General features: G+C 36.6%; 1 protein-coding gene across 2 annotated transcripts; it reads right to left on the bottom strand.

Moving 5' to 3' along the window:
- Positions 1-6192: 6192 nt before the first annotated feature.
- LOC111909322 (WAT1-related protein At1g09380) lies at positions 6193-8531 on the bottom strand. Of its 2 annotated transcripts, XM_052767380.1 has the most exons (8): positions 8513-8531; positions 8130-8260; positions 7787-7849; positions 7564-7680; positions 7128-7380; positions 6893-7051; positions 6648-6799; positions 6193-6555 (listed from the first exon to the last, which is right to left on the bottom strand). In XM_052767380.1, exons 2-8 carry the CDS (start codon positions 8243-8245, stop codon positions 6429-6431), a joined length of 987 nt encoding a protein of 328 aa, XP_052623340.1. In that variant the 5' UTR covers positions 8246-8260; positions 8513-8531; the 3' UTR covers positions 6193-6428. The 2 variants fall into 2 exon arrangements, with proteins under 2 accessions (XP_052623340.1, XP_052623339.1); XM_052767379.1 differs by lacking the exon at positions 8513-8531 and having other exon boundaries at positions 8130-8356.
- Positions 8532-24595: the final 16064 nt, after the last annotated feature.

Below are 24595 nucleotides of genomic sequence, written 5' to 3'. Positions count from 1 at the left end.
AAAGTAACTATGCACTCACCTGGTAAGGTGGTGACCCGGTACTCGGACAACACTTCGTTACTTCTTAAAACAATTTCCCTCGACAAAACCTAGTATCATTAGCGCTAGGGTTTAGTTCAATATTCATCGAGAGTAATTTAATAGTCTAGTTATTATTAATATTATATAAGTGTTCAACAACACTATATAACTCATAATAATAGCCCAAATAATTATTTTAAGGTTCTAATAATGTTACTATAATTAAATAAAAGCTATATTAAAAATTGCATAGGCGTAACTCACTTACAGTGAGTTTTAAAGAAAACTGGGCTTTGCTCGGAGCAGCGTTTTCGAACCGAAAGACCGTTTTTCTCGGGACTCCGGGAGCCTCGGGGCTTCCTTCGAGAGCTAGGGGGTTTATGTAGGGTTTGGCAGGGGTTTGGAACCCTAGAGGGAGAAAGAAATTTAAAGAGAGAGAGAGAGAGAGAGAGAGAGAGAGAGAGTGAGTGAAGAAAGGTAAGAAAGGTCTGAAGAGAGTGGTTGCCTTCGCAACCTTTTATAGGACCTCGGCTTCGGTTACGTTGGGCGTTCGGACTCAGCTAGTGCTCGGATAAGATCACCAGCTCGCTTCCAGCTGTCTTCACACGCGCCTACTCTCGAAACCGGATAAGAACCGAAGTACGCTAGGCGTACTTGGCCTTGGACGCGGGGCGTAATTGCAAGGCTACGTGGCATGATCCGAAGCGAGGTCTGATCAACGATGGAGGGTCCAGATGTTGCCACATCATCTTAGTTTCAAAATTTTCCTTCTCGACTTCTAAAAATCATAACTTTCACATATGATCTCTGTTTTCGATGTTCTTTATATCCACGCGAATGCCAGAATGTACTCTACAACTTTTGTTTAGACTCTGTCGGCTAATTTTGACTTTATTTTAAACTTATATTATTAATAGGCAGGGACATGATTGGTCCGTTAAATTCTCATAACTTCTTCATCCGATGTTCGTTCTCGTCCATCTTTTTCTCATTACGCTACAAATAAAATGATCTTCGATTCTCGTTTAGGTTGTGTTGGCTAAGAACCACTCGATCTAATATTCGAACTTTAGGTTGTACATTGCTAAGCCGAAACTTCGAAAAATCATAATTTCCTCATACGAAGTTAGATTTGAACGTTCATTTTATGGACGCTCTCGGTTTAACAAATTCTACAACTTTCTTTTAGATTGCTAAGGTTGAATATCGCTCCATCGTAAATTCACTATTTATGCTTCCCGGTATTGCGTCGGTTCCGTCGCGAAACTTCGACGGGTCATAACTTCTTCGTTATAACTCGGATTTCGGCGTTCTTTATATGTACGGAAACCTTGTAACATATACTACAACTTGGTTAAGATTATGTATTATAAATAATCTTTTGCCGAAAAGTCATTTTCGACACTTATTGCCTCTAAATTGACTAGCCCGGATCTACGGGCGTTACACCTAGTATGCGGGGCGTACCTAGGTAGTACATGAGGCGTACTGGTGCGAAGAGTAGTACATGAGGCGTAATGTGGTGTACGCTTAGCGTACTGCAAAGGAAGGATCGGGAGTGCGAGGCCTCGTATGCTGTGCGTACGAGGAGTACGGGGGGCGTACGAGGTGTAAATGAAAACCCTAATTTAAGATGTTGTACCCTATATAAGCACTTTAAGTCTTTAGTTCTGGCCTATCTACCAGTATCCAAGCCCCTAAAACCCTAGAAATCGTCCCTTATCCTCCATGGTGGAGTTTTTGAGCTCATTGTGTGCATCTTGGTGTGTTTTGGTTCATATTCAAGAAGATGGAGTTTGGTGCAAGGTTGTGTATCAAGGAAGAGCTTGTGGATCCTGATTCTCTACTTCATTTCCAGCTTGTTGAAGGTAAAAAGATATGAACTTTTTCATTGATGGCTTAGATCTATTATATATTAGTTTTGGTTCCTATTTGGAACCAAGAATGATATCTAGTGGTTTGATACCACTCTAGGAGCTATGAGTTGCCACTCTTAGTGTTTCTGTGGTTTTAGATTCATAAAGTTGTCTCCTTTAGGGTTTAGAATCCCCCATGCATGAGATTGTGTCCACTTAGTGAAAGTATAATGCTATATCTTGAAGTTGGGCTCTTTTGGGGCATGAAAAGTCACCAAGTCGGTGACTTTATGGTTCTAGAAACTTATTAGGACTCAAATATGTGGTTTGGATTTCTTGACTTAAGCATTAATAGCTTAATGAAGAGTTTGGCTTAATGGATGAGTACGTTGGGCGTATAAGTCTATATACGCAGCGTACAACCAAATAGCATGTACGCTTAGCTTACAACTGTGTACGCTCGACCTACTCATTCAGGTGGGATTTTGCATATTAGGCTTCAAGTTTGGGCTTTCTTTTGGGCTTGGGAGTTTGAGTTATTAGTGAGCCATCTTAGTGTAGGTGTTTTGGACTAGGGAAAAATGGTTGGGCTTTAAGGTAAGGCCCATGTAAGGGTTTGGGCCCAATTTGGAAAATTGGACCATAATTGGACCTTGGTTGATTATTTGGCTTTTAGGCCTTTTAGATTGTGAGTTTGGGCCTTAGCCTTGGTCCAAACTAGGTAAGGGGTAAATTGGTCATTTACCCTAGTAATGGTCTGACGGTTTGGATGGGAATTGTAACATCGCAAATTTCGAGTCCAAAAATTTCTTTTAAAAACATTACTAATTCACAACGTTAAGTCATTCAAACATACAAAAAGGGTTTATATGACTAGTCATAGTTTAGTTTCCAAAACACTTTCTTAATTATCAGAGTAAACATCCCAGGCTTAACTTGTCATGGTGTGTGCACTGCAACCCTTCCGAGCTCCTCTTCTGAAAACTGAATACCTGAAACCAAAACCGAAAGCCGTAAGCAAGAAGCTTAGTGAGTTCCCCAACCTACCACATACCATTCATATCTACTGATCCATACATGCCATAGATAATACTGAGCATATAACCACATTCTGCAAATACTGGGCCACGCCCAGTACTTCGGGCCTCGCCCGCTACAACGGCCACACCGCTCTAGGCCCCGCCTAGCTTCGAGCCCCGCTCGGATACAAATCTGTTTCTCTTAGGCCCCGACTGTCTTTGGGCCCCGCTCGCTAACAAATATTAACACATAAACATACCACAACCCATAACCGAACATATACTATTGAATCCTGTTCTAAGGCCTTGCCTATCTTAGGCCTCGCCCTTGTCCTGCTACTGATGAGTCGTGGAACCATGTCCACACTCCTTATGCTAGTGAGATACGGGCCCATCCCACACTCATTCCTTTCCTAACTTGGGCCTTGCCCCCTGATCTGCTGCTAATGAGATATGGAACACCGTCTATATTCTGCTATTGGTGAGATGCAGGACCCGCCTGCTAACATTGGCCCTTAGTCCCGAATATCATACTAGCATACTATGCCTAGGACTAACCCCCGGGTCTTCCTACTCATAACTACATGGGCCGACATTGTGACCATAGACCCATTCACACAAAGGGAAACTCACATGCATTGTCGGACGTTGCTGAGAACCCTCTGGTTGCTGTCCGACAACTTTCTGAACTGCTGCTCCACTAGCTCCCCGAGCTACTATTATCAATATAACACTTAGTTCCAAATTGAACTCTAGAAGTCAAAATAAGTCAACTCTGGTCAAAGTCAAAGTCCTAGTCAAAGTCAACCTTCCAGTTGACTCGACGCGTCGAGTCAGCTCATAGACTTGCCGAGTCCCTAAACTTAGAAACTCTCTAAATACGACTCAACTCGCCGAGTCACCCCAAGACTCGTCAAGTTCAACGATCTCTGAGTACCATCCTGTCCAACTCGCTGAGTCACGACTCAACTCACTGATTTGCGTCTTAACCAGAAAAGGGTTGAGGTTCTGCGGCCAGACTCGCTGAGTCCAAGGCAATCTTCAACAAACACACCGATTTGTTCTTCCAACTCGCCGAGTCCATGCTCATGTTCATAAAACTCGCCGAGCACACCCATGTGACTCGTCGAGTCTCTTCAGATCTCAATCCATACAGTGGCTTTTCGAGCCATCCAGGGGCTCCAAACCATAGATCCACTCTTCTACAGTCTATCCCCTACATAAAGTTGCAAACTTTACGTGAAACCAAGGAGCTAAAGGCCCAAAACACTCTAGGGCTAGGGTTTAAGACAAAGGGGCTTCACCAATAACTCGTTGACATAAACTTTATGACCTTCTGGACCATCACAACCCTGGATCTGAAGTAGCAACCTCAGATCTAAGTCCTAAACCCAAAATAGATCTCAATCTTACTAAAATAGCCTCAAAATCTCATTCAAGAATAGATCTAATTGCAATAAAGCCAAAGCAACAACTTATTACCTAAAGGATGACCTCCCACTGAAGAGTAATCCAACTCTCTACAAAGCCCCTTGCTCCAAGCTTCTCGATCTTCAATGTCTCTTCACAAAACCCCCTTATATAAGCTCCAAATTGCTTCCAAGGACTCTCACTCACGATTTAGGGTTTCTGGATCTCAAAAGGGGAGTAAAGAGACTGGGGGAAGGGTGTAATGTTCTTTAAATAGGGTACAACCCCCGGGATTAGGGTTTTTCTTGCCCAGACCAGACTCGCCGAGTCCACTAGCCGACTCGTCGTCTCTGTCACTTACTCAATACCCCAGATCCCGCTCCTACTCGTCGAGTTCCTCCCTGGACTTGACGAGTAGACTCATGACTTAGAGCTTTTCCTTTCTTTTCTTGGTATTTCAGATTTTGGGTGTTATAGGAATCCAATTATTAATTTAATTTTATTTGATATTGATAGTACGGGGAACTATCAGCCAGCCGCCACGGGTTTTCTGTACAATTCAGCAGTGCAAGATGAGTGTCCTCACTTGGTTTAGCAGGTCGAAGGCACCAATGCCGACCCACGGTTTATATGTTTGGATGTTAGATTCCTGCGTGACTCTTGCATACTAATTGTAGTGATGGGCTTAGACACATAATCCAACAATTATAACTAGTAAAAATGATTTATCTTCCTTTTATAAAGTGTTATGATTTTGTATAAAAAAACATGTCATAAAACATGTTTCATAAATGGTTATCAACTTTGTAGTTTTCAACTTATATCACGCATACCCAACTATATATATATATATATATATATATATATATATATATATATATATATATATATATATATATATATATATATATATATATATATATATATATATATAAAGTGCTTGGTTTTTCTCACTATAAAATAGTTTTAAGTATGGCTTAATTATACAAAACCCCGTTTTGGCTTTAAAAATTCTTTACAAACTCATATTCAAGTATGAATTTGCTTACAAAGAAAACACTTTTAAGTGTTTTAAAAGTATCATTACTGCTGATAGCAGAAAACCTATAACTTTCAACAACCTTGTGTTGATCCTCATAACTACATGTATTCTTAGGGAATCGGTAATCAAGATTTCAGACAGAAGGTTAGTTATGGATTTCAGGTGTCCTCGTTATCTAGTTTTATTTTGTTATATATGCTTACCAGTTTAAGTAAATTCATGTACTATACTATTATTTGTAAGAACCATGTATTCAAACATCAAAATGGAATACAAATTTTGTTTTGTTTATTGTTGTACTTGTGCTCTATATTAAGTTAAATGTGATCCATGAACTTAGTTGCAGAACTCGACATGTTCTGTCGCCTCGAATGGGGGTGTGACATCATTCAACTCGAGTTCTTCATTCAACATCTACTCCCTTCGTAGCCTTCCTATGCCTTGCGAAGGGCAAAACCCATAACTTCTAGTTCAAATTCAAAATAGTCATAACTTCTTCATTTCAACTCCGTTTTCAACGTTCTTTATATCCATGCAAGAAGTTCGACATATAACTTTTCTCATTTTACCCTTTCATTCCAGCACACAAATCAAGGGCTTAGACCTCACAACCAATATTATCAGTCTTCAATAAGGTCTAAATTTTACTTTTCTCAAAGCTCAAAGCCTTTACTTGATCGAATTACGGTCCACAAACCCTGAATTCAGAAATGTCCCGATACAATATGTTACAAAAATGTTAATCGATTTGGTTTAGTTAGAATATGATAGTTTTCTGTATTTTTACACGTATTATTTTATTCAGGTGTTTTAACAATAGGATGAAACGTTTAACATAGGCAAATCAGTGAACATGGTGCTTTTGATTTTTCACCAGCTAATATTAAACTACAAGAATGGAAATTAATTAGAAAACATTAGGAGTCCACAAATTTTATCAAATACCAAAGCTTCCTCTAAGTAATTCTATTTAATAATTGTGAATGGATACGACAAATAGGCCTATGATAGAACTCAAAAACTAGATATTAAAACCAATTTTCATTTTAATATATTTTTATTTCAAAGTTTAATATATGATCACTGCATTTCCATATCCTCCTTTGTGTCTTGTGACTCTTCTTCCTTTTGCACAAATTCCATTTCCTTGGTCTTTCCCCACAACACACAATACAATCCCAACACGATCAGGAGTGACCCTAGCAGTCTGTGATTGTAAAACGATTTACGAGATTAAACTTTTTAATTTATACACTAATTACAACAATAAAATTTATGTTATTGTTAGGTACCACTTACGTTCCAAGGTATAACTTCTCACGTAGAAGTGCCCAGCTGAGTGCTGCAACGATAACCAACAATAAGGGGCTAAACACAGAAACAAAGAGGGGGCCTTTTTTATCGATGCACCATGACATCATGCAAACGCCTATTCCGGAACATACAACTCCCTACAAATCCAATGATAATTAATTAATTAAATAAATGTTAAACTACAATAGGTAGGTGTTAATATTATAAATTAAAATATGGTATTGGCATACCGAGTAAATACATGAGATGGCCCTGATGGCTGGAACCAGAGACCATTCATGCAAGTGCGGCTCCATGATCAGACCAAATGCTGAGCATTCAAATGTGGCCATTGCCATCATCAATGCTGAGCTCGAATAGGGTGCTGGATAAATGTTGCCCATTTTTGCCTGAATTTGTGGTAATTAGACTTAGTTTTGCTATCAATCCAATAAAGTTTAAATGAAGGTTTTTTAAGGGGCTTACTTGGATAATGAACCAAATTGCCCAAGTGAAAGCACTGATGATGATTAAAATTGGACCAATGAGATTCCCTTGAGTATCTCCATGCGGATCTTTGGCGATCGTATTCTTCATAATGTTTACGTCAATGCCTGATTCACCAATTGGTACAACAGGTCCATGGTACATAGACAAGAGCATGGCACCCCCCACCCCGATTAATGTTCCCATCAACTTTGCTTGTCCAGCCAATGTCTTTAACTTTGCATTTTCTTGCCTATAAATTTTTTTAAAAAAAAAAGCCATATATTCAATCTTTTAGAAATATATATATATATATATATATATATATATATATATATATATATATATATATATATATATATATATATATATATATATATATATATAGATTTACAACAGTTTTGAAAAGATACATAGCAAGCCTTGTGTATATTACTTGAAGATGACGGCAAGGACAAAAGTGAGTGCTGGAAGGAGATTTGATAATGCACATGCAATGGTTGGCGTCGAGTTCTTTAAACCAACAAAGTATGTGATTTGGTTTGCTGTCAACCTGATAAAGATTTCCGTCCCAAAAAACTAAAAAGTTGAGCATTTCTGAAACATGAAAAAGAATACATAAAGATGGAAATAATTATACGGAGTGATGATCAACTCACCCAAAAATCGAACAGAAGAAAATTTGGATAAAAATCGACCAAGTCATTCGAGGCCTTTTCCCTCTGCGTATATAACATAAAAGAAAATTGTTTAACATTTTTGGAGCATCTTGAAATAGAACATTTTTGTTTATAACTCATTATCCGACACCTTCTTCCGAATTTAACAAATTTCAATTATAATCTTTTGTCTGGTAGCTTTCTTTTATTCGTGGATCACTTTGGTTGGTTGTTGGATCCGGTCAAGCATATACATATAAAAATTTATTCTTCTACATTTGTATAAAATAAGAGACTAGGATTCAAGAATTTACAAGTAAATAAACGGTATATATATGTGTACCTTTCGACGAAATATGCCAAAGGGCCAAGGGTGACTGAAGCAAACATCTGACGGTAGGCAACATGGATGTAAGGATTCATGCCAGAATCCAATGCAAGCTTTGAGAGGATGTTCATACCTGCAAATTCAAACTGCACAAGTACCATGATTAACGAGGGTAGTAGCTCCTGCACCATTCTTCTTTTTGGTGACTTATAATATGTATTAACGAACCGAGGGAGGCACACAATTGTATGTTTAAGAGATGATATATATATATATATATATATATATATATATATATATATATATATATATATATATATATATATAAATGTGGTTGAGTGATTACTTGTAGAAAATAAAATGCATGCATTTTAAGGCATATTTGGGAAAAGGCTCACATTTTGTGGTAGCCTTGATACGGAATGTGTGTAATGATGTAATCTAGTGCTCAATGATGCTTGAAAGCCATATTTATGTCTTTTTGCAGTTTAGACAAAACTTGTAGCAACAAAAAACGCATGCTAGCACGAAAAATAGCGTGGGTGATATCATCAGTACCTTCACAATTTTGTAAAGACACTTTTTTGAGGGGGAGAAAGTTATCAACAATCTCTGAGATCACCTGCTGTATCCTGTTAACAAATATTCTACTATGTGTTTTGGACTTCATTTCAGATAATTTACGTGACGTCTTTAATTTCTATTCTTAGTTGTTTATTTTTTAACAACTTTATTCTCATCAGGTGTTATAGGATCAAATGCAAGAAAATTGCAACCTAGCTATTTTCCTTAAGTTTTTTATTACTACACCACGTCTTCATTTATTCATATTATTTTGATATTTTGATTTGGACGTTAAAATATTACTTAATTATAGCCATGCCATAAAAATACGAAATACTTTTCATTGTCATAGTTGAGGGAAATGTTCACCTAAAATAGAATAATAACCCATTAACTCATTTATTTATTATTAACCTTTAAATATACACCATATTTACTCATTTATAACCTTGAATGAAGCAATTGTGTTCCACAAGTTTCTGTATTTGTCTTATTAGAAAATAATTTAGGTATTCAATCATCATCAAATACTTCGGTATACTTATCTATTAAATGATTGCAATTTTTAATATAGACGAAGTACACATGACTTTTATGGTTCAAAGAAACGGATTTCATGGTTCAAAGGATGCATCGCATCCTAACTTGAAAATAAAAACATAGCTGTCTTGATTGTTATGTAATGATGTTTCATATTTTCTTTCAAGTTTATGCAAAATAAATTATTGTTTGCCAAAAAATTTATATGTAACTTATTTATACGGTTAAAATTATATTTTTTGTATCAAATGCATATGTTGGTAATTTTTTTTTTCCATTAAACCAATGTAATTCATTAATTTAATTATCACCGTATAAAGAGTGAGATGGAAAACGGGCAACAACCTGCGCCGCTAAACCTTTTTGTTGGTAAAATCGTTCTTATTGAGACATAATTTCAGAATTAAATACTTAAATAGTACATCCCTGTTTTGTATGTAACTTATTTATACGATTAAAATTATAGATTTTGTATCAAAAGCATATGGTTAAGATTATATGTAACTTATTTATACGGTTAAAATTATATATTTTGTATCAAATGCATATGTTGATGAAAATGGTTCTTATTGAAAAATTGTTTCACAATTAAATATTTAACTAGTACATCCCGGTTTATAATGATACATTTTTTGCTCATAGAATAAAAGATGTATATTTCACCTAAGTTACATAAAATGGAACAAATGTGAATGGTCTTAACATAAACAATCATTTAAGCCTTGATTTTATTAAACTATATCAGTCAAAATTTAGTGACATTATCATTTATTTTGTGACATAGTTGTTGGGTGTCAACAAAACAAATTAAATACTTCAGACAAATATCAAAAAATAAACTTCAGTGAACTCACAAAAATTTTGAAAAACATAAGTCAAGAGAACACCATATTTAGCGTGGTTCGGTCAAGGTGACCTACATCCACGGGCGAACGAGAGAGAGATGATTTTATTAACTTTTGGAACTATTACAAGCACTCAAAATTGTATCTCACTTTGAGTTCTCACAGAAATTTAGCAATTTACAATGATGGGGATATGAGTCTATTTATACTTGAGGGTTCACACCTAAAACCCTAATGGGCCAATCCCATTGGCCCATAGGCCGATGAAAGGTGACAACTAATAATATTCCGCCATGTAACATCTTTTGGAACATTCTTCCATGTCATACAACCCATGAGCATAAATAACACACATGATGGACCACCTTGACCATAGTGGAACATCATGATCCACATGTGGTGTATCATGAGCACTAATGGTCCAACATCCATCATGGTGGCATGACATGGTGTAATCCTTTAGCAATACCAACTTTTGAGCATCCTTGAACGATCTTGAGCACCATAGAGGACTTTATAGCATACTTGGCTCATCAAGGACTAAGATGGTCCATCTTGCGTCATCATGGCACAACAAGAATATAGATGACGCAAGTGGCTTCAAGTGTGGCACTAAAACATATAGATTGGAGCAACAACACCATCATGGCGCAACAGGAACATGCATGGAGCAACAAGACCATGCATGGCCCAAGAGCATACCTTATGGAGCAAGAGGAGTATCCCATGGCGCAAAAGGGATCCTCATGGCGCAAGAGGACCCCTCATGGCGCAAAATGGAGCATTATGGCGCAAGGGCATCCTTCTTGGCCCATCCCTTTAACATATGGCACAACAAGGTCCCCTTGTTGCTTCATATCACTCCCAAGTGCTCTAAACATATTCTAGGTGCTCCAAACCCCCTTATGCATGATTCGTCCCTTTGGCACTTGATTTGTTCCTTGTCAGACGATCCATTCCTTTCTCATATGATATGCTCCTTTGGCACATGCTCCATGAACCCAAGTGCTCCATTGTGATCTAAATGATCCATGTTGGATAAGACTTCATACCCCAATAATCTCCCACTTGAAGGATTGAACAACTTCATCTGCCATTCAAATTTCACTATTCCTCAAAGTAGTCTCTCTCTCTCTCTCTCTCTCTCTCTCTCTGCCAAGCCCTTTTCTTTAAACTTCTATAAGGCCAGTTGAAGTCATGCAAAGCTTCAACTTCTTAGTGGTAACCACCTTGGTGAACATATCGGTTGGATTCTTCGTTTCAAGTATTTTCCTCAAGTTTAGAGTTTCTTCATTGATTAACTCTCGAATGAAATGGTACCTCATCTGAATATGTTTCGTTCTGTTGTGAAAGACTAGAGTTTTTGCTAAGTGAACTGCACTTTGGTTGTCACAATGCAATACACAATCCTCCTATTGCAGTCCAAGTTCTGAAAAGAAACTCTTCAACCATATGAGCTCTTTGGCAGATTCTGCAAGTGCCATGTATTCTACTTCTGTGGTCAAACGAGCAACACTCTTTTGTTACCTTAACATCCAGCTGATTGTTGCACCTCCAACTATGAACACATAACCCATTGTGATCTTGTCTGAATCTACACATCCACCTAAGTCTGCATCATCAAACCCTTTTAAAACCACTCATTTTCTTCTGAAACACAAGGAACACTCAGCTGTTCCTTTTAAGTAGCGTAGCAACCATTTCATTCCTTCCCAATTTTGTCTTCCTGGATTTGACATGAATCAACTCATAACTCCCACTACATCAACAATGTATGGTCTGGCGCATACTATTACATACATTAAACTACCAACTGTAGATGCATAGGGAACTTTAGCCATGTATTCTTTCTCTTCTTCCATTTTTGGGGATTGCTTCTTGGTAAGTCTAAACTGACTCCCCAATGGTGTACTTCTGTCTTTCACATCTATCATGCTGAGCTTTTCTAAAACTTTCTTAATGTACATGGTTTGCGAAAGTTTTAGTGTATTAGTAACTCTGTCCTTGGCTATGCTCATGCCCAATATTTGTTTAGCAGCCCCTAATTCCTTCATCTCGAACTCACTGGACAACTGCTTCTTTAGCTTGTTGATCTCCTACATGTCGGATCCAACAATCAACATGTTATCAACATATAACAATAGGATTATATAAGAGGACTTAAATTTCTTCAAATAGCAACAATGATCCATCTCACATCTGTTGTACCCATTCCTCTAAATGAAGCTTTCAAACTTCAATTACCACTGCCTTGTAGTCTGCTTCAAACCATACATAATTTTCTTTAGTTTGCACACCATATCTTCCTTGAAAACTGTGGGAAAACATTCTGGTTGTGCCATGTAGATGTCTTCTTCAAGGTCACCATGGAGAAAATCTGTTTTCAATTCACATCTAGTTGCTCTAGATGGAGATCTTCAGAGGCCACAATTCCCAAAACCATTCTGATTGTAGTTTTTCTCACAATTGGAGAAAAGTTCTCATTATAATCAACCTCTATCTTCTGTTAGAACCCTTTGACTACCAACCTTTCCTTGTATCTCTTGGTGCCATCAATCTCATCTTTTACCCGAAACACCCACTTGTTTTGAGGTGCTTTCTTCCCTACATGGAGCTTGACCAAGGACCAAGTGTGCTTCTTGTCAAGTGAGCTCAATTCTTCTTCCATAGCCTTCTTCCACTATATGGATTCTTTCATCCTCAAGGCTTCTGTATAAGACTCAGGTTCGTCATTCTCTGTCAGCAAGAAGAAGTTTGTTGAAGGAGAATACCTGACTGGAGGACTTCGTACTCTAGTGGATCTACTGATGGTAAGAGTTTCAGTTTCTACGCATTCATTTCTCCAAACTACTATCATCCATGCTCCCATTGTCTTCAATTTCATCAAAGCTCTCACTGCTTCCTGAACTTTCACTTATATCTAGAGTACTGACAGTTTTTATAATGTCATCTTTTGAAGTTTCTTCTAACTCAACTTGTTCTTCATTCTTTGGTTGTTTGTTACTGCTTGAGCCCTTAGCAAGTTGATCCTTGTATAGCACATTCTCATTGAACACCATATCCTGACTTCTGATAACCCTTTTGTGTTGGTTATTCCAGAAGCAATATCCCATGTCGTCCAACCCATAGCCTATAAAGGTGCGCTTCCTTGAGTTTGCCTCTAGCTTGTCTCTCTCAGAGTCTTTGACTTTTACATACGAGACACAACCGAAGACCTTTAGGGGTTCATGGAGTATGTGACAAAGGAATGGATCCTCATGGTGCAAGAGGAACCCTTCATGGCGCAAAAGGGAGCATTATGGAACAAGAAGCAATGTCATGGCACAATAACATCTTTCTTGGCCCATCCCTTTAACATATGGCGCAAAAAGGTCCCCTTCATATCACTCCCAAGTGCTCCAAACCTCTTCCAGGTGCTCCAAACCCTCTTCTGCATGATCCGTTCCTTTGGCACTTGATTTGTTCCTTTGTTAGACGAGTCATTCCTTTCTCAGATGATCCATTACTTTGTCAGATGTTCCATGAACCCCAAGTGCTCCATTGTGATCTAAGTGCTCCATGTTGGACAAGACTTCATATCCCAAGAATAGCAGGTACCCACTTTTTTTCTTAATTTGTGTATATTTGATGTATACATAGTTAACTTTTGATTATTAATTCGATGTATAGAGTGTTACATAATGAAACCTATAAAAATAAAATATATTTCATATAACTAGGTGATGATTATTGATTAATGATAAAGATGGTAAAGTGTATTAAAAATCTATCAAACGATTGAACATGAGATGCTTTTAAACAACAAATATTGATTTAAAAACAAAACATATATACCACATGCTAGAGTCGTGAAGTATATGTTTTGAATGTCCATCAACGTAAGGGTTAAAATGCCCTCGTATAGAAGAAAAAAAATACAGATTATTAAATACTATATATTTATATATACGACTTATATTTAACTTAAAAGTCTCATAACTAATATTATAAAATCCAAATTTTAGTTTATTCGGTGTTGCAACTAGATCACATTTCAATCAAAACAAAATATCGTTTTCGATGAATCTAAATGCATCATGAAGAAAACAAATCACAAAATATAAAGCATCAAAGTGTTATATGCATGAAGCTCACGATCCACTACAAGGAAAAAGAGAATTAGCAGCGACAAAACTTGCCGCTAAAGCCTAGAAAAGTCGCCGGTAAAGATAATAGTGGCGATACGTCACCGATAAATAGTCGTCATTATTATTTTGTCGCTATTGCTCAAAATGTCTCCGGTAAAAATATTTGTCGCCGCTAATGCTCTTGCCGCTGGTAATACCCTGAGTCACCGGTAATAACATTTTTCTTTTTTTAATTTTGTTTAAATCAATGATTTTGGGTGCAAAAAAACCGATACATAACGACATTAAATAAATAAAAAAAATTACATAATAACATCCGATTAGATACCAAATAATTTTATAATTAATTTCATACCCAAAAAACAGTCAAAGTTCTATAATTCTAATAAGTTGTAAAGTGTCATGACAAGTTTAACATACAAAACACAAATTAATTATCCGATGAACCATCATCTCCGTACCCATCGTTTCCTCCTTGATCTTTTCCCGATTGAAAAAATGCATATAGCTCCTCTCTACATGCCAGATCGTTGAGCATTGCCCGAATATTTTCCAACTACATAATAAATAACAACATATATAAACTTATACGTTTAATTATCAAACATGAACAAAAACTACCAAAGTACATTGCTATTTCTTGCACTTAAATACAAGAAATATCAAAAGTACATTGCTATTTCTTACACTTGGGAAAAAAACACACTTACCAAATCAACATGCATTTATCGATGCCAAAGTACATTACTATTTTAAAACTACGACAAAAAACTAAAGTACATTGCTATTTCTTGCACTTGGGACAAAAACCCGATTACCAAAGCTTTTAGCAAATAATCACTACAAACCAAAACTATCAAATCAGCATGCATTTAATGAAGCCAAAGTACATTTATATTTTTAAACTAGGGACAAAAAACCAAAGTATATTACTATTTCTTGTACTTAAAATATAAACGCAATTACAAATATAATTACCCAATAAACATGCATTTATTGATCATTATATAGATACATGAGACTTTGAAATTAAATAATTTATTCTATTTGTGTTAAAGAACCTTAAATACAAGAAATACCAAAGTACATTGCTATTTCTTGCACTTAAAATACAAGAATTACCAAAAGTACATTGTTATTTCTTGTACTTAGGACAAAAACACAATTACCAAATCAACATGCATTTATTGATGCCAAAGTACATCGCTATTTTTAAACTAAGACAAAAAACCAAAGTACATTGCTATTTCTTGCACTTGGGACAAAAAAACCAATTACCAAATCTTTTAGAAAATAATCACCACAAAAAATTACCAAATCAACATGCATTTATTAAAAGTAAATAATCTTGTTTTACCTGTGGTGGTTGTGATACTTGTGGTGTTGGTTGCGATGAAAGTGAAATCGGCTGGATAGCAGAAGGTTTCCGGCCGATGCCTCTGATTGTTGGATTAGGTGTCTAAGCTCATAATTATAATTGGTGTATACTTGAATTGATAGGAGCACAATCCTTTTGGGTTGCCCCTCAAAACTAGCAACTAGACATGATGACTTTTGTAGAAATAGATTGATTTATTATTTGATTAATAAATTGAAACAAATGATTTGTAAATATATTATGAGAATAATAAATTAATTAGAAATAGTAATATTTAATCAAAAATTAACTAGAATAAATTTTGGGATTTAAAGAATTAACTAAAAGTGCAGGGACTGAAATGCAATTGCTTAATAGTTGAGCAGGAGGCAATCTAGAATCCTCCATAAGGCTTGGACGATTTCTTAGAGCCTAAGGGATTCTAGAATAATCCCTGGTGGGTAAACAAGAAGGTGGATAATTACCCAGTTTAAGATAATCTTGGATTGGGTTTATCTAAGGTTTCCTGACTCCACCATATATGTGACAACCCGATATTTCGAGACAATGTAATGTAAAACCAATCAAATTTAGGTCAAAATATAAATTTCCTAAAATCTTATTTGGGTTAAATAAAGTAGTAGGAATCGTATCAAGGTTTTCGTACATATAAAGAACCCTAAAATCCGAGTTATAACGAAGAAGTTATGACCAACCGAAGATTCTCGGCAAAACCGGCAACACCGATTAAACGAAAAATGCGAAGTTTCAATAGAATAATTTATAGCCTTAAGTATCTAAATGAAAGTTATAGATAACCTCAAACCGTGAGCGTACATAAAAAGAACGTCCAAATCTGACTTCGTATGAGAAAGTTATGATTTTTCCAAGATTCGGGTATAGCAGTAGACAGCTAAAAACTCGAAATAGAGCTCGAGATACTTTTGACCAAAACAACCTAAATGATAACCTAAGGTCTCAACATTAGTAGCGCAACGGCGAAAAGTCTGACGAAAACGGACATCGGATGAAGAAGCTATGGAATTTTAACGGACTTTTCGTGTCCCGGCCCGTTAAAAATAAATAATTAAAAATAAAGTCAGAATTTGCCTATGAAGTCTAAACGAGAGTTGTAGATCATGTTTTTAGCTACGCGTGCATATAAAGAACGTCGAAAACGGAGCTCGTATGCGAAAGTTACGGATTTTACAAGTTCGGGGTCCAAAATCCGAGGCTGTCAGGCCCCCTCGACATGGCACAAGCTTGCCGCGACCCGGCAAGTGACTGAGGGCGTCCAATCAATGGAAGAGGATAGGTTTGACTCCCCACGACATGGCCATCACTTGCCACGACGTGGCACACCCCAAAAATGCCCCTATAAATAGATTTCAAGGGCTCCGAGTTCCATTGCTCAGTTCCCTTCTTTCTCGCGCCGAAACTCTGCGTTGAAGCCCCCGAGACCCTCCCAAAGACCCGGTTTTCACCTTCAAGTCCCGAAGGAAGGTTTTGTGTTCTCGAGATTCCCGAGATTCCCGAGAATCCTGAGATTTTACTGTGCTTTCAACTCTTCCTGTCGAAGTTCTGCTCGATTCTTCTCTAAACTATTTCAAATCAACCACTTCAATCAAGTGAGTTCATACCCCTATCAATATTTTAAATGATTTTAAATGCTTTAATGGGGGGATACAAGTAGAAACAAGCATGTTATTAAATCATTGATATGTATCTTATAACTGTGTTTGTCATTTAACAGATTTCACATGCTACAAAATGTGATGCATGAAATGGTTTTACATCCTAAAAGCACATTGTTACCAAATGTTTTACTTTTGAAATGTTTATTCAAATGACATCAAGTCATTGTTATTTATTGTTCAAAACCCATAAGATGTCTTACAAAACCATTTTACATTCTTGAACTACACTATGCATATCACTTATATTCTTATATATGTATTGATGTTATAGTTTGCATCTTTCATTTAGTTTCTCACACCCTTGAGTAGTAAGAGTGTGTGAACTTACATGGTCAACTAGTTATATTACAGTAGATTATCATAGGGATAATGGGAAGATATCAAACATTACTTCTATTACAAGGAGTCACACAAGAGTCAGTTCATTCATGAGTCTTTATTAGTACATTACCTGATACATGAGTACCTTTACATATGCTTACATGATACATGACCACGCTTACATGAACACATTACATGAATACTTTTACGTAGAGACATCGACCTGTGTTTACTTACATGGATATCTGAACTTCGGTTCGTTAGGATGAATTATTAGTACCTTCAGTAAATCGTCCTGCCCATCCCAGTTCAACGGGAGTCAGTTACGGGACTAACCATTCCTGGAACCTATTGTTCGCTACAAGGTTAATTGGACAATCTTCGGATGTTCATTAGGTTATCTATTTCGTTACGGGACTAACCATTCCTGGAACCTACTGTTCGCCACAAAGGTTAATTGAACAATCTTCGGATGTTCATTAGGTTATCTATTTCGCTTATAGCAAGGTAGAGTCAGTTACAGGACTAACCATTCCTGGAACCTACTGTTCGCCACAGAGGTTAATTGGACAATTTTAGGATGTTCATTGGGTTGTTATTACATATATTAGGAGACAGTTACGGGACTAACCATTCCTGGAACCTACTGGTTAATTGAACAATCTTCGGATGTTCATTAGGTCATTTACTTCGACTACATCGATGTAAAGTCAGTTACGGGACTAACCATTCCTGGAATCTACTGTTCGCCACAGAGGTTAAATTGAACAATCTTCGAATGTTCATTAGGTTATACCTTTCGCGTCAGCAACGTTGTGTTACCCCTGGGTAACCCAAGAGTAATACTTTCATGGTTATATTTTCCTATTTACTTTATTTTGTGATACATTCACATAAACGATGAGTTAGACTAAGCACTTTTAGTACTAGCCATTTCACAGGAAAAACTATCATTTTACAAATAGAACATTTGGGTCTTGGTAGAAGACTACATTTCATACTTATAGAAAATAAGGGTCTTTCTAGGGATTTCATACTTACCTCAACATTTACATTCGTCTTGTTAGCACCAGTACCTCCGGCTAACACTTTCATGATTATATTTTTCCTGTTTAAGACTACATTTGGGTCTTGGTAGACGACTACACTTCATACTTACAAAACATTCGGGTCTTGGTAGAAGACTACACTTCATACGTACAGAACATTCGGGTCTTGGTAGAAGACTACATTTCATACTTATAGAAAATAAGGGTTTTTCTAGGGATTTCATACTTAACACAACATTTTCATTTAAAGGTTTACATGGCTTTCATAACAGATTTTCAGAAACAAGGCAATGACACTTATATACTTATGAATTCACCAGCTTTAAAGCTGATACTCGCTTTCAAAATTTCTTGTATCCTCAGGTCATCATAGACAGATATCGATGCAAGGAGAAAGGAAGATGGAGCTTGTTCAAGACTTATCTTTCATTTTGATTTATGCTTTAGTGTTTATCAAAATTTGACAGAATACAATTGTATAATAATTATTTTATTAATGCAATGGATGATGTTGGTGCTTGTTTACTACTTTACATTGTTGTTGATATTATACATGACGTCCTCCGCCCCAGAACGTTTCCGCCGTTCTCGGTTTTGGGGTGTGACAGATTGGTATTAGAGCATTGTTTATAGTGAATTAAGTATATCAACCCATAAAAGATATACTAACTATAAATACATAAGGGATTAAAAATACTCTGACCAAGGGTTTATACTTTAAATAGTAAAATATTTAAGTAAGTATATGTGCTGCATTCATACTAAAATCAGTGTCACTAGGACAGTACAAAGGAATTACGATTGTTGGGCAACACAAGTGGGCTTAGAGACATATGGTCAAAACTGGGAAGATATAGCCTGATCGCCTATATTATCCGAGGGTTGACTAGCATGTGCCTAAGTTTAAGTGTGTGGTTGCAACAATGCTAAAATCTTACCAACCCTACCACAATGAGAACAATAGAACATAACATTAAAATTAAAATACTATAGGAGTATTTGGTGTTACTATAAGTACTTTATACTTGAGAATTAAAACGGGATCCTCATTACTAAGTTGATAGTTGCTAAGTGGATACACTAAGGCTACATGTAATTAGGATGTTATAGACTTAGAATCAGTGATAATTTTGCCTTACCCCTATTCTGTGTGAATTTGGAAATAAGGTCACTTATTCGAAGGTCTATCCTATTTAGATTATACATAGCGGGTATGCACTTCACAAAAAGCGATGTAACTAATGAGGGTTTTCTAAATAATTATCTAGATAGTTCGTCTAATAATTATCCACTTACCCTAAATTCTCGCATAGAAATCATATTTGGACTCCATCCCCTTGACAACCAGTATCTTCCGAACAAAGTCATAGCTGGCTGGTTTGGAGAAGAACCAGAGAATGATCATCCTATTCCCTTGGATGATCACCGTGAGGAAGACTTTACGTATGATGCTAACTCCGAACCAGAGGTTGAGAACCTACCCCAAGCAGCTCCTTTCCAATTCCTAACCCTCGTCCGGCTTTTCATGGCCCGACCCTAAGTGAATGCTTGGAAACAGGGAGCCAAGGACAAGATCAGTTTATGCTATTTGATGACGACCGAAGCTTTTACGACTTGAGCAATGGGGGCTCGGCAGATAGATTCTTGCCAATCTTGGTCCGCAGAGAGGCCCGAAATGAGATTCAAGGCAGGACAGCCCTACATCAGATTGCAGAAGTAGGCGCCTATGCTAGAATGCATACCCTCCACACCATTCATCTAGAAGATGCTCACGAGAGATCAGAGAGAAACCATGAAACCCTACTGCAAGCACTGACTGAATCACGAGCCGAAGTTATAGGGCTCCGAGTACGCCAGATGGGGTGCGAAAGACACCTACTTGACATGGAACGTCAATTGGTTGAACTAAGAGTTCACCAGAGGAATGACCGTCGCCAGTAGTAGACGCTTTACTTTATTTCCCTTATAAAAAGAGGAATCGTATTTTTCTGTCTATGCCTGATGTGGCATTTTCTATGAAATTATCTTGTACCGTAAGTACTTTAGTTAGGTCTTTATGCTGTCAGGAACTATCTCCTATGGATATAATGTAAGACCTTTACAAGGTCATTTTCCTGAACCTTTACGTCGTAAATATCCAAGATATTGACAGCCGGCTAACTTTTGTGTCATTTCCTTCATTCAAGTATTCTTATCATACTCTCATTGGAGTCTATAATGAAACCTGCTTTAGTTAAGTCATTGGACCATAGCAAGTTAGATACGGAGACATTTCCAAGTCTCTTTCAGTGGTTGGATTTTGTTATTCACCAACCCACGATACCTCAACTTGTACAACAAACATCTTGAGACCATTCTACGAACTTACCTCTACTCATTACTATGACCACTACTAGAAAAACAGCCTTTTACGACGCTCATTGCGCGTCGTAAAAGGCTCAGACGACGCGCAAATGTGCATCAAGGAAGGCCCTGTCATAAAGAGAGACGACGCGCTTTTGCGCGTCGTCTATAGACGAAGCGCATTTACGACGCTCATTTATGACGCTCAATTACGACGTGCGTTTACGACACGCAATGCGTATCAAGGAAGGCCCTGTCATAAAGGAAGACGACACTCATTCGCGTGTCGTAACCTTACGACACGCGTGTTAATGACACGCAATGCGTATCAAGAAAGCCCCTGTCAAGAAAGGCCATGTCATAAATGAAGATGACACACATTTTTGCGTATCATAATTTTAAATGTTTAAAAAAAATATTATTTATAGATTTACTAATTTTCAAATTAAATAATACATTAAAAATCTCATAATACAAAATAAAATACCATAAATTACAAAGATAATTCATTTCACTAATATGTCAAATACAAATAATTATTCCAAAAGTGAGTAAATGTTATAAAAAATGAACTCATTTACATACAATTGCATCATCTAGCTTACTATGTGCCAACAACTCTTTGTGTGTTTACTTTTGCTTGAGTCTCGTTTCCTCCAAAGCTTCTAGCCATGCCAAAATATGATATCTTTAGTCTCGTTTCAAGAACCAAAATCACCTTCAATTACCCAATTAAACTCTAATGTTGGTAGACTGGGAGTTCAAAAATCAAGTTTACATCCATCACCTTCAATCACCCAATTAAACTCTAGATCTTCTATTGTTTGAAAGATATTGGTGTTTGTAATCTATGAACAAAAAACACAAAGACCAAGGTTAACATTTGCTATATAGAAAGCACAACTGGACATATGAATATATAATACATAACATAAACATTTTCACATACTAGTTCCTGTAAAATCACCCTTCAAAGAACCAAAAAAATATGAGATAATTATGATTTATCATTTTAAATAAAAAAAAATTACAAATTAATATCACCGATAACAATGTCAGGCTGCAAAACATTAAAAAAGTTATTCTACAATCTATATATACATGAAGGAAAAGATCATACTAGCCATACAAATGCATAATCCTTCATGAAGCATCTATACACCAAGCCAACCAGATAAGAATTAAAGACACTGTGATGCATTATGAAATCAAATAAAAGATAAGTTAAAATGATGAACAATGAGAGTTCAGGTTAAAAACTTAGTCAAACAGTAAAATGATTGATGAAAAGTACCTTGAATTTCATTTGCTTCCTCTTTCTCTGATATGATCAAGCCATAAGCTTCTTATATGTAGTAAATTTTGTCCCTACTATCGAAAATATCCTCCCCGACAAAAAGATTTCAAAATCTTTCTTTCATCATTTCAAGCTCTAATATAACAAATTAAAATAAAAAAATGATCAAAATTATGTGAATAAATTAATTGAATTGTAATAAAAACTCACCAAAATCAATAGGTTTCTGATCTTGTCTGTGGTTATGCCTAATTTCACCAAATCTTGAAAAGACTTGGTTGATAAGGTGATCTTCCTGAAGTTAGCCCTTTCCGATTAGGAAATATCTCCTCTGCCAAACAGCTTTCCTATTTCCCACACCCTACACCAAAATAACGATAAACAAAATTCCAAAAGTTTAAGAAATCACAAGGCTGATTCGATTGGATGAAAGCATGAGTGGTTCTAGAATCAAACCAACCTTCCAATTAAGAGCATCTAACCAACCCTCAATGTCAGCTTGATCCCAAGGGTGGGCAAGACCTTCGTTATCATTATCCTCTCCCTGAAAGATCTTTGCAACTTGCATCAGTCGATGATAACGCGCAGGGGGAAAGTGAAATCCAAGGAAAGGAAGCCGCACGACCAATCATGTTGTGGGGAAAGATGGATTCTCTGATTGGATATAGATGGAGAGATGAAGTGTTATCAACTGACAACATATAATAATAATCATGTTTCAAACTTGAAATGAATATACCTGTTGAAGCTTACAAGTCACACCACACTTATCAATAATAGGCAAGAAACTAACGATACTAGACTGTGAAGAACCGCCAAATCCTCCTGTCAATGAACGTTGACTCCAATGATAGTCACCATCAACAAAAAAAGCAGATACAACACTTAATACTACACCGAATTGGAGATAAATATCCTTCTCGTGAGAAACGTCATCATCATCATCATCATCATCATCCTGTGCATGTTTGAGAAATTTTATGAAAAATTTATCAATCAAGGATATTTGGGCTAATCAAAGAGAAATCACTATGGACCAACCTGAGTACGGATTATCAAGTTTCCCAGGTCAAGCAAGAGTTTTGTGGGATGAAGATTGTCTGGACAATATTCAGTTGGAATGGTGATCTTGGGGGCTGCTATATCCAAGTCCAAGAAGAACCTAGTAGCAAGTTAACTCAAGTGTCACACTTTGCTTTGTAAATGAAGCATTCTTAGTTTATATGAACTGTCTATGGATGTATAAGTACAACAACAATCACGTTATAGTTATAAGAAACATGTGCATAACCACATACACCAGTATGATACATCCACATCAATCAACAACCCATAACCATTCAAAAAAATAGATGGTATAATTAGAAAGGGAAACGGACACGCCTATCATCACCTGATGCAGCAGCTGCAGATGCCATTACTGCAAGAATGTTGACAGTTTTTTTACCCTTCCAACAATCCGTTTTTCATGTTCCTATTTTTATTTCAGATAAAAGAGAAACAACGTCTGTAGTGGTCTATGCTTTTTGCCATGTGTTTTCTTTAAAAAGTTGCTCTTGAAATGTTTATGTTTGGACACAGTCAGTTTGTTAGACTTAATAAACTACACAGTGAACCTTCTGAGACTACAGGGTTGTTTCTTTTTTTACTTAAACTGGACAGAATGACTTAACGAGTTCAATTTAAAATTGATGAATAATGTGAAATTTGTTTTTTTGGAATACAAGGGTAATATGGTCATTAAGTCTCATTTAAAAGACTTATTCAGTCTAGAATATAAGGGTAATATAGTCATTAACATCACAAACCTAAAGAAGACCTTGGGTGGTGCATGGAGCATAGGATAGTGAATCAACAATCCACTCCTTGAGAATGCTTTGGTACAAAGAGCGAACAAAATCTACTGAAGCGGGATCATTCACAAGAGATGAAGGTGGATCACCATTCACAGAGAGCAAAAGAGAAACTAGACAAGATGATTTCCACAGGATCTGCACCTAATAGAATGTTACTTAAAGTAAGGGCAAATTGCGGAGAATAGCAACACAATTTACTCATTTTACCATTATAGGTAATGTAATTTATTTTTTACAGGTGATAACATTATATGTTGTTAGTTACCCTAAAGTAAAAGTAGAACAAAATATAAAAACTCATAAATTTGTAATACAAATGAATACTTTACCTGTAGAAATCTCACTCTCAATTGAGACAGCAGATTAACTGATACATCCTGAATGTGTTCTTCTTTAACAGACAAACTCTTTATGAGAAAGCGATCATAGACAACCAAAGTTGACTCTCTGACCTTAGCAGCATCTCCTACCAGGCTTATGAAGGG

The sequence above is a fragment of the Lactuca sativa genome, chromosome 9 (assembly GCF_002870075.4).
Source record: "Lactuca sativa cultivar Salinas chromosome 9, Lsat_Salinas_v11, whole genome shotgun sequence".
In the NCBI taxonomy this organism is placed as follows: domain Eukaryota; kingdom Viridiplantae; phylum Streptophyta; class Magnoliopsida; order Asterales; family Asteraceae; genus Lactuca; species Lactuca sativa.
The sequence above is the reverse complement of the archived record's forward strand: the minus strand, read 5'-3'. Positions and strand labels throughout refer to the sequence as shown.

Bases quoted from the DNA above. Each gene is read 5' to 3' on its own strand.
- LOC111909322 (XM_052767379.1), bottom strand. From the start codon at position 8,305: ATGGTGCAGGAGCTACTACCCTCGTTAATCATGGTACTTGTGCAGTTT. The intron at 7,381-7,563 runs GTAATATACACA...AAAAATTTATAG, and splicing joins GTCCTTGCCGTCATCTTCAA to GCAAGAAAATGCAAAGTTAA. The intron at 6,800-6,892 runs GTATGCCAATAC...TTGGATTTGTAG, and splicing joins CCATCTCATGTATTTACTCG to GGAGTTGTATGTTCCGGAAT.